The 12,159-nt window shown below is 39.7% G+C and overlaps 1 protein-coding gene across 5 annotated transcripts in view; it reads right to left on the bottom strand.

Annotated features, from left to right (window-relative positions):
- LIMCH1 (LIM and calponin homology domains 1) overlaps positions 1-12,159 on the bottom strand; it is a 206,224-nt gene that overhangs the window by 129,414 nt on the left and 64,651 nt on the right. For all 5 annotated transcript variants that reach the window (XM_069977568.1, XM_069977569.1, XM_069977572.1 and 2 more), the window contains exon 2: positions 9,312-9,382. In XM_069977568.1, the coding sequence (XP_069833669.1) occupies positions 9,312-9,382 (71 nt within the window). The remainder of the gene's footprint in view (positions 1-9,311; positions 9,383-12,159) is intronic.

Below are 12,159 nucleotides of genomic sequence, written 5' to 3'. Positions count from 1 at the left end.
AGTGAGTTATAGTCATATAATATAATTACATACAGTATGTGGTTACAGAGAGTTTAATGAAAAGTACTTATCAGCTGCTGTATGTCCTGCAGGAAGTGGTCTCTGACACAGCTTTCCCTGCTCCCACCTCTGTCTTGGTCAGGAACTGTCCAGAGCAGTAACAAATTACCCTAGAAAACCGCTCCAAGGGGGACTTCTAGTAGGTGTGTAAAAATAATAAATAAATATTTTTTTTTAATAAAAAAAAAACAACCCTCCCCTAATAAAAGTCAGAATCACCCCCCTTTTCCCATTTTATAAATAAAAATAAATAAACAAACATGTTTGGTATCGCAGCATGTATAATCGCCTGAACTATTAAATTATCACATTCCTCACACGGTAAACAGCGTAAGCGCCCAAAAATTCCAAAGTGCAAAATTGCGAATTTTTGGTCACATCAAATCTAGAAATTTTTTTATAAAAAGCGATCAAAAAGTCGCATATACGCAAATAAGGTACCGATAGAAAGAACACATCATGGCGCAAAAAATTACACCTCACACAGCGCCATAGACCAAAGGATAAAAGTGTTATAAGCCTGGGAATGGAGCAATTTTAAGGAACATATTTTTTTTTAAAGGCCATCAAATAAAATGAAAGTTACATATCGTCATATTTGTACCGACTTGAGGAACACATATAAGAAGTCAGTTTTACCCCAGGGCAAACGGCGTAAAAACAGCCACCACATATTTCATTTTTTTCTATTTCCATGCCATATTTCAGTCAAAAATTACATCTGCCATTCAAGAGTACAATTAGTGGCACAAAAAATAAAGGCTCATCTGGGTCTCTAGGTGGAAAAATGCAGGCGCTATGGCCTTATATACATGAGGAGGAAAAAAGGAAAGCGCAAAAATGAAATCTGGCTGTGTCCCCTAAGGGTTAATTGTTTAAAAAGCTGTATATGGCTAGGCTCATATTTATGTTGGTATCCATAGAGCTTGTTGAGATGCAAAAGTGTCTGATGCTCAGAATAAATATGGTTAATCGGTTATATGTTTATATGGTGAAACGGTTAAATATGTTAACCAGTTGTTTTTGCCACAAACTGCGCTAAAATTTTGGTGCATGGTTCAGTAAATCTGCTCCACTGTCTCATAATGTTGGACCTAAAGGAACTGGTGCACAACAAAGCATTCTCTCCTTGGGACGTTGGACACTTGATAAAGAGACTGGTGCGGTCTCGAAACGCATTGTGTTGCTGGCATAATTCTTTTAATACATTTTATATCACTATTACCCCTTAGGCCTGTTTTACCCGTTTTGGAGTGGAGGAGGATACTGTTTTTCCTTGGGATGCTGTCACATGTGGCATATAAGAAATCTCTGAATAGCCACAGCAAATACAGTAGCAACTAAGAGAATCGGATTTTTTTTTTCTTTAATTGCATCTGTATGCTGCAAAAGAAAAAAAAAGCAGCAGGAATTGACCTGTGGCATGGATTTTCTGCTTGTGTTCTGTAATTCATACATTTTCTTCTCAATCATAACAGTGAATTTTTTTAACCCCAGCACAATTTGGCTGCATGTTCAGACCTTGCCTTTCTACTTTATTTGAGGTGCCGCAAATACTTCTAATGCATAGGCTGAATGTATGTGCACACACTCCTGTGGACCCTACGTACAGTATGCCATATAAGTATTCTATTGGTACATGTGCAGGTGGTAGCAGTTGTGCAGCATAACTTTTATGAAAACCAGTGAGCAACACAAGGAAACACATGGGGCACAATAACCTATTTTCTTCTTTATATGGGCAACACATGCAGTTTTATGGCATAGAGGTGCTTGTGTTAGGGCTCTTTGTTCGGCATATACATCAGTGGATTTTACCTGACTACTCAGTATTGAAGTGTTTTTTTTTTGTTTTTTTTTACTGCAAACAATCCATATAGTGTAACTACAGGATGATATGAATTTTCCATTACAGCGAGTCTCATTGATGACACCAGTAACATTCAAGCTAAAACTCACGAGGATCAATACAGTAACATGTACTGATTTATTGGGCACCCTGCAGCACCATCCCAGTTGTCTGTTAAATTCTTCACAGATCAGTGATCAATAATAATAATAATAATAATGCAACCACTGTAACATTCTTTTTCTTTTCTTTTCTTTTTTTTTTTTGGGGGGGGGGGGGAATATACAATTACATATATTTATAGATATTTCTGTATACTTTACTTGTCATATCACACAAACAATAGACCCCTAAGTGAATTCAAACTAGGCCCCTCTAGTAAAATGTATATACTGTAATACCCGTCCCTGTGCCCCTGCAGCGCCACCAGCATCCTGATAGCCTCCTCACAACTCACTAGCCGCAGGCAGGAAATACCTTTTCAGAAGAACTGCGGCATTGCAGGAGCAGGACCTGCAGAAGGCCGGCCATGCTCTATTCTGTGTGTTATGGTGAATGATTTCAGGTTGTTCCCAAAAGCTCTCATTTGCGATAGTTTATCTTTAATTGGTAATAGTTACAAAACGGTTTGTCTAATAGGACCTTTAGGGCTTATTCCCATGTCCCATGTCCTACGGATAGGGAAGCCCTGTAGATGAGTGTTTTCCTGCCTGGCATCATATATCAATATCATGCCGGGATGTTGGAATCACTGTAGTGACAGAGCTGCATGGCTTTGTCATTACAGTGTTGCAGAGATTCACACAGTGTCCCTGTTCCTGGCATGATATTGATACATGATGCCAGGTGGGAAAACACTCATCTACAGGGCTTCCCCTTCCGTAGCATCCGCAAAATACAGGACATGGGAATAAGCCCTTAATGTTGTCACGTTCTGGCTGTAAAAAACAGGAAATCACAACTTGTGTCTATTACCCATTGCAGTGCTTCCTCAATTCAGGATCGCCAGCATACTCTGCCTCTACCCTGTGCAGCAAAAGTCCCAACATCTTACAGACACATAGATGTGCTTTAATATGAAGGCACTCAGTGTATAACAAACCCATACAGCACATCTAAACGATCATGAAATTCCACCCTCCTTTACACCGAAAATGTTTCCATATGTGACCCTACAAAATTACTAACATAATTAAAACCAAAATGTACTTCTGAAATAATATTGCCAAACAGTGGTAAAATAATAACTCCACATGGAGCCCATTTTTTATGTTTTCTTTTTTTGTAAGATGAATTCACACCCAGCTCACACAGGAGCCATGCGACACATTCATACACACCAGACCTCTGACTAGATTAAGACCTCAAAATAAATGCAGACCCCAGACCAGACTTTGAAATTAAATCAGAGCAGAGCTGTAGAGAAAACCATCAAATTTATTCAGACCCCCAGGCCAGACCCCCCTGAATCATACCGAATCCAGACAAGATTGCTAAAATTCAATTTCAGATCTGACCACACATTAAAAGGGCCCCTAATTTAATTTGATCTCAGAAAAGAGACCCTTTCATTATTCTGGCCCCAGACAAGACAACAGACTCCAGAGCCAAGCTCAAAACAAACTAGACCAATACAAATTAATCAGACCCCAAAACTAGACCTGAAAATTAATAAAACCCAAACCATACCCTTAAATTCAGACATTACTACTAAACTAAAAAATCATTACTTAAGTCAGACCTCAAACCAAAGTAAAGAAATACTGAGTTCCTAGATTGAAAACCACCTAATACTCACCACTTCCCAATTCTCAACTGTTGCAGTCACCAGCGCACACACAGTCCGGACACCAGCCAGCATCAGGACACCGCACACAGGATGCTGCAGCTCAATTTATCCTGATGGTGTTAGGATCCAGTGTGGTCAGGTTAGAAAGAACAGTGTGTTAAAAATATAATGCCCTGCTGGAAAACATAATAAACATATTATTCTTACCTCTCTGTTGCGTTGTCGCCAGTGTCCCTGCTGACTGCAGACGGCGTCAACTCAGAGTGGGAGTGATAGCTAAGATGGGACAGCACCACGGCCAGTGATGCTTTCAAGAGACGTTTGTCTTGGAAGTGGTGGCGGCTGCAGTCAGCGGGGGACACCGGCAGAGCGTGGAGAGGTAAGCATAACATATTATGTTTTCCAAAAGGGCAGCATTATATAAAAAAAAATTCTAAAGCTGCATAACCCCTTTAAAGAGGTCCATGGCTGTATTCATGTTTTAGCTTACTCCCTACGGCTGCATCCAACTTCTTAAGCCACCAATATTCAAATACCGGACAATCAGACTTAAGCATACTTCCACTTATCTCTAGTGGTTGGGCAAAAATAGGATGTTTAATATTTTCTATGCAGCTCCAACACTATATCAAAACATTTCATTGGCCAGAGTACCCTTTTAAGGTAGGCGAGTATGATTTTTTTTAATGTTTATCACTCCCCCATCCATATATAAAATAACTTTTTTGTCCCTGGATAAGTGTCCTATAGCAAGGGTGCCATTGTAACCATGTTACTGCTCCCTTGTGTATGCCACTGGGTCAGCTAGAAGTCCCATTCCATTGGTTGAGGATGTGCTGCAATACCAAACACTACTCAATGACAACAGTGGATATTTTCTGGCAAATCATTATATTTCCTTGGTGTAAATTGTAACAACATTGCCTTTATTCTGATGGGTCCTTTAATTCTGTAGATGTTTCACCTCTACAAGTATAGAGGTAATGCAGTGTCCCCCACAAGGTTTAGGGTGCCATGTTAACATAGTAATATGATCCAATGATATCAACATTTAATTTTCTTCATGTCCTCTCTGGTACAACAGTAATTTCAGTGCCCCCTTGTGCAACATGTGAAATAGTGAAAATGTCCACATTTACATAAACATAAGAAGACCATCAAGTACCAACAGCTGCCAATTTGTTAAGAAAGGGAGAGCAGTGGAGCCTCTGAAGAGGTCTGCAAGCTGTAGTACTTCTCTAGAAAGCCTCTCTGTCAGAGGATTAGTTAATGATAAGACACAGTACAGTAGACACTTGTCCTCTGGATGATGAAAGTTTTGGCCCCGTGCCAACAGAAATGGTGAGCTACTGTATCTTATCCCCAAATGAAGCCTTGACTGTAGGGGTCACCTCAACCCACCAAATGAAAATCTCCTGGAAATATGGTGCTGGCTGGCTGCCATTATTGAGAGATCCATGACCTCGCTGAATATGCTAATCTTGTTTCAAGGCAACATGTGTGTCCACCAGTATTCATTTAGAAGAAAAGTCCTTCACTAAGACGGCTATAAATAAATAACTCCGTATACAGTGTCCCTTTCTTACCATTCTTAGTGCTGCCTAGATGTTTAAGGGGGCACAGACGTGTCAAAGGTTTTGAAAAATCTGGGTTTAGGTGTTCAGACCCCCATCGATCCTTAGATTGGGGGAATTGATAATTCAGCCTGATAACTTGTGTAGGTCTGGGCTCAGTTTTATCTCTTTGGAATCCTATGTATTTCTTTGCAATGCATTACTTAGCATTGTTACTTACTACAAGATTGTGGCTTGCTATTGTTATTTTGTTAATTTCATGCAAGTATATAGTTGTGGAGGTGTATACCCATCGCACTTATGTTCTATGGGACGTAGTTCAACAGTTTTGGTTTGTCAATTTATATATATATATATATATATATATATATATATATATATATATATTTTTTTTTTTTTTTTTTACTTTTGTATGCATTTCTTTGTGTATGTAATTTAAGCTGTGCATACTTTTCAGATACTCATTACTGCTCTGCATTTTTGCATGTATTACCTATACATATGTGGGTATTTTGTCCTCTACTGTTGGGTTGATGTATCATGTACCATTTTAAAAGAAAGGAGCTATGTTTTTCCTAGACAACTGCTTTATGCAGTTATACAGTACAATACAAAAAGGAGTATTGCCATCATAGACAGTTATAGCATATTAATGTCTAGAATAAGGCCCCACAACCCCACCCTGCCTGGTTGCAGAGAGAGGAGAGCATGGTGCTACGCTATTTCAATAGCTTTCATGTCCTTCCATAGAAGTAGGGTACTTGCTTTAATTGAGATTAGTGGTATATGGAGACTTTTTCAGGCAATGCTTTATAGGGAATGTACAGTGATCCCTCAACTTAAAATGGCCTCAAGATACAATATTTTCGACATATAATGTTCCTTTCTGGACCATCATAATTTGAGACCAGATTCAATATACAATGCTATGGACAGTCAGGATCTGTGGCACATGTGAATAACTAGATGATCAACCAAAGACACTGGGCATTTTACTGATACAACCCCAGTATTACTGTAATGCCTGCATTGGTTGGCTGTCTGGTACTGATTCTCCAGAGTATAGTGTGATACTACATGTCCTGTACTGCATAAAATTTTGGTCTCAACATACAATATTTTCAACATACAATAGTCATCCTGGAACCAATTAATATCGTCTATTGAGGGATCACTGTATATTAGATCTAGATGACTAGTATGAGACACTGTACTGTAGTTTTCTTTCTGTAGGAAAGCTAACTTATATAATATTTGGTGATGCTTTCATACTATGACACTGCTGTATTATATTGTATGGTCTATGGATCTGACCCAAATGACTTGCAGTTACTTGATGTGGCCAAATGTAAACCTCAGCAACAATTACATTGCCACTAGAATGTAGCTACTTAAAACCATGTTACCTAATCCTCTAAACAAGCTAATGCAAACACAGAGACTAAATATACCTCACAATAACAGCTCTTAGTGTTCTATCCTTAGAACTCAATTACATCTAAGACCTAATTAAACCACAATGTAAAGACAGGACTATAATAGCTCCCCCTACTTCCGCACCTATTATACCGCCACATGCCTGCCCCGGACCTGCTCACTACATGATCTCATAGCAGTTCAATGGATGAAACAGAGTCTCTAATTACTCACCCTAATTACACTAAAATTACAGCTTTTTGAAAAAGAAATTGTGTACATGTAAAAAACACAAGACAAGAAGCCACCCACACTGCAAGAACGTATGGAGAGAAGGCGGACATCAGAATACATAGTACATAATAGAAGCCCCAATATCATACAAGGGGTAAACTACAGATCTGCAGCTGCTGTTCAGCTAATCCCAGCAGGAAACTATTATCAGCCAATCAGTTGTCTTTAGAAAACTCAATCTGCATAGATACAATATAAAGCCTATGTGGAAGTATGACACTAGGGATATTCCATAATAATATTACATATGGAAACAGCAGTAGAAAAAAAAAATCCCTTTATTAGAAATCCAGATAAAACATTTTAACCCAGTTCTTAATGCACTAATATTCAGTTTAAGCTTTAGGTTACTCTATTTAAAAGACAATTTATGTCCAGGTAGACATGTGTGCTGTTTGCACATTACCAATGTAGTTGAAAAACTCATGTGCATATTTGTACCAGTCCCCATAATACTGCATGCATAGAGCACTAATCCAAGATACAAATATTTATTGCATTAGTCCCAATTTATTCAATGACTTAATGTGCAGATAAGAAGTCTATAAGCATGATCCTTCTCACTGAATGAGAAGGAGCTGATAGCTCCCTAGTGCGTACAGGGCACGGAGGATGAAGGGGAGTCTCTTATCCTTTGCCGTTGCCATGCTGTTTGTTGTGAAATCCTCTGCTTGGTAAGGCCATTAGGAGAACTGGGAGCGGGGCTACCGCCACCCCCTGCACACCAATTCACCCCCAGTTGGCCTGCCCCTTCTAATGATTATGAATGGAGCTGGCATGCCACAGGCGGGTCTGATTGGGGCTCTGCGGCAGCCCCGCCCCTCAGGTCTCCTATAGGCCTTACCGGGAAGAGGACTTCACAACAAACAGCATGAGAACAGTGCTGAGGATGAAGGTAAGAGACATACCTTTATCCTCAATGTCCCATGCACTCTAGGGAGCTATCAGGAGGTTAGATTTGTCTATATCCAGATGGACATGCTTGCTGTTTGTACATTTACCAGTATCGTTAAAGGGGAAAAGGTGGCAGTATTTCTGAAACATCAGAGAAACACCCTGCAACCACTGCTGGAAGAGCATAAGATGGCTTTGGAAGCGTTATGGTCTGGAGAATGTGTTTTTTGGCATTGTCTGAGCCAATATGGAAGCCAATGTTATCCAACTTGGATATGAAACCATCCTTGCAGGTCATGTACCCCCCCCCATACATGCTGGCTACCTCCTTACAGCAGAATGGATCTTCCAGCAAGACAATGCAACATGTCACAAAGCTTTAGATATTCTGACACTAGTTAGAACCCTGGCTCCCTTTCTATCCAGACTTGAACATCTGTGGGAACACCTTGATTGTTGTATTTGCTGTATGAATCCTCCCCTATGCACCCTCCAGCAGCTGTGGGATGCACTGCAGTCAGCATGGCCTCAGATACCTGTGACACCTACCAGGACCTTACTGAGTCACTCCTGGCCTGTCTAGCTGCTGTCCATGCTGCACACAGCGGTTACACAGCGGATATTAGCTGGTGATCATAATGTGGCTAAACTGTGTAAAACGGACATCAATAGAACTATCCTGTGGAGCAGAATTTGCCGACCTGTGTTTCTCCAGATGTTCCACAGCTACAACTTCCATAATGCCCTGACAGCTGAAGGTTTTTGTGGCGATGATGGGAGTTGTAATTTTGCAACATCTGGAAAGCCTTGGTGACCTGACTCTGCAGTAAACTATCCAAAATAAGGCAGCAGATTTATTCACATTAAAGCGGTACTGTCAACGGTTTCCACCTATCACTCTGACTTGTCAAAAGTTAAGATCACACTAGGTCTCAGTCTGGACCCACTGCAATCGGCAGTCGTAGCCAGAGAAAGCATGCGATCACACGGTTCACAGCCACCCAATCTGGAGATGGGCTTATAATAGAGACTGACCTCTGATATCATTTAGATCGGGATGCTGGCCGGGAAGTGAAGGATGGGATTGCATGCTTTCTCTGGCTATATCTCATGATCATAACCGGCCTCAGGACTGAGAGCCCGACCAATCTTAACTTTTGACAAGGCTGAATGACATTTAAGAAATTATTACAAATGACAGTACTGCTTTAAACAAGGAGCATGGGACCTGTATCATTAGCAGGTTCCTATAAATTTTACCCTTTCCCCTTAATATTGTGGGAAACCAGCTCAGGGATGCTGGCATCATCACACATAAAAAGCCACGGCTCATGTACATGTGTAACACAAGCTTTACATGTCTGAGACATGTCTGAACTTCAGCACAAATCACTTGCTGTAAAATCTGAAAAGAGAAGGAAAAGGTCTGACTTACTCGCAAAGAAGGATTCCATTCTCCAGGCCAGTACGGAAATCTTTGTCGCCAAAACTTCTACCCGTAACTTGCTGAAAATGGAAAGAAAAATATAAAGTGATTATAATAGGCATTCTAATATAAAACAGTCATCAACTTGTCATGTATTTGTTGTCCCTGAATAAATAATGAAATCATCAATAATATCATACAATGGAATACGTGGTGTATTGTACAAGTAAATGGCATACTCACTAGCAAGGTCACTAGGTCTGTATATAGTTTATACGTCTGGTGCTTGTGTTATGTAGGTGGTCTGGGATCTGTTTTGGGGTCTATATCCATTTATTGGTGTGATAAAGTGGCTCATATATACTTTGTGTTCATAAGGGGTTATCCAGGATAAGAAAAACACTACCACCCCTGTGTAGTATTATAAATCAGCTCTATTCATTTAGGGCTGTTCGCTATTACATTGTTCAGCAACTTTAAAATTGCTAAATGATCCTTGTTTAGACTTAATGATTTATAAAGGGAAGAGAAAGAAGGAGGAAGAATAAGGCAGGAGGGAGAAAGCAAGAAGGAGGAAGGAAGAAGGAAGAAGAAGGAGGAAGAAGGAGAAGGTAGGAGAAGAAAGGAGAAGGAAGGGGAGGTAGTATTATACAATGAAATAAAGTTGTATAATATCATACAATGGAATAGACATAGTAGTGTCATACAATAGGATGAAGCTGTACATCATACAACAGAGTGGATACTGTACATCCCAATAAAAGCACACAGAATATGCCTGTGAAATATTTCTACACCTCTTCATGCCACTAAAATTAGTACTTACAGTATAAGGCCTGTTGAAGTGTCAGAGAGGTGTGGCCTAGTATCTTCAGTGCCACAGGGCCAAAAAAACTAAACAAAATGTTTTGCTCGTAATCCTCACCAGCTGGCTAACTGACAAACACTCTAAGACACTACAATGCATACACAGGATATTGGAAAGGCTTGGCACTGAGGCAGAGGGCAGGAACTACAAGCAAAGAGGCGATGCTGCCTTGTGGAACTGAAGCCATATTTCCTGTATGTAACAGTGATGGCTGTTTAACATGTGTTTTGCCAGTGTCAGATTCACTTTAAAAGAAAATAAATCTCTTCTTCATTTCCTGTTCTCAGTATTGCACAGTGATGGTCATAGTCAGATTGGCATTTCTTTTATCTCTTTATAACATGACAAATATTTAGTACTGACAGAGAATTAGCTAAACACTCACTGCTGATATGTTTGACACTGGCATTATAGTCAATGACGGTAGATTACATGACAGCAGCTGCACACGGAATCTTCATGAGAACAATCAAAACATGTCAGAATTCCCAATTGTTTAAGCAATGTAACAAAACCTTTCATGGTACAATGGCAGACTACAGACAACTGATGAGCAAGAATATTACGAAATATTACAAAAATGATGTCCATTAAGGCGCACATTTATCATTATCTTTGCACCATTATTTTGGTTAATTTGGTGTTATTTAGTCCTTTAACATACTTAAAGGTCACCATCATGCCCCCCCCCCTTTCTCTTCTTTTCTCCAGACTATATAGATTCAAATAAAGAGTAAATTTTTAAGCCACATTTATCAAGGTGTTTTTAAGCAATTTATGTTGGCTGCGCCATTTTTGAAAATTTTCGCTGGGACACGGTGTGGTGGGGTCATGGTTTAAGTTGGCAACTTTTTTTTCTTTGCTAGAGCTATCATGTGCAATTTTTTTTTTTTTTTGCATAAAAAAGTGGAGCAGTACTCCAGCCAGAACCTGGCATTGTTTTTTTAGCCAATTTGTAAGCCACATAACTCCTAAAAAGAGTTGGCAGTTATACAAAAATTGTGTAGATTCATCAATTCTGTGGCCCAGATTTATCAAAGGGTGTAACATATAGACTGGTGTAAAATGCCCACAGCAGCCAATCACAGATCAGCTTTGACTTTACCAGTGCCGAAAGCTGAGCTGTGATTGGTTGCTGTGGCAGTTTACACCATTCTATATGTTACACCCTTTGATAAATCACAACCCCACCATGTGTGTCTAATGATACATTTTAAGCAAGGTCTGTGAGTATTTGCACAGCAAGTAAAAAGTGAACAGGCACAAAAAATGCTGAGGTAATAAATAAACCCCCAAGGGCCCTATTACACCAACAGATTATCTGACAGATATTTTTAAGCCAAAGCCAGGAATGGATTTGAGAAGAGGAGAAATCTCAGTCTTTCCTTTATCACCTGTTCTCTGTACATAGTGTGTACCTGGCTTTGGCGTTAATAATCTGTCAGATAATCTGTTGGTGTAATAGGGCCCTAAGTGTTTATGACTGACCAATCAAACCCAATGCACGTTTATCAGCAGAAGAAGACCCAGAGATTAATCAGAAGTCAGAAAGCATTGTATATGTAACTACTCCTAGCCAACACTATTTTCTGGGCATAAGTAGGTTGTCCAGCATGAAATCACTCTTCCTCCTTCTTTAGACATAACATGCACAGTATAATCACACACTGTAGATTTCCTGCAGATCAATCGCACAAAACGTGCACCGTTTATGCTCAGAAACTAATCAATGTAGTCAAAGTCAATCGCAGAAAATCTGAGTATAATGGTCAAAAAGCTTTCTGCCAGCACTTAAAAGAAGTTTTCTTAAAGGGGTATTCCAGCACCTAAATATATAATATAAATCAATTTTGAGTCCCATAGACTTGGCAGAGATCAGGAACAAACAGATGTGGCAGCCAATTGACTGGACCAGCAAGCAGCACTTTGTACCTACATCCCCTTTAATAGCCATACTCTTCTGTCCATGAATGATGGGAGTTTTAATTT

This window comes from Dendropsophus ebraccatus, chromosome 7 (genome assembly GCF_027789765.1).
Source record: "Dendropsophus ebraccatus isolate aDenEbr1 chromosome 7, aDenEbr1.pat, whole genome shotgun sequence".
NCBI classification, from domain to species: Eukaryota; Metazoa; Chordata; class Amphibia; order Anura; family Hylidae; genus Dendropsophus; species Dendropsophus ebraccatus.
The sequence above is the reverse complement of the archived record's forward strand: the minus strand, read 5'-3'. Positions and strand labels throughout refer to the sequence as shown.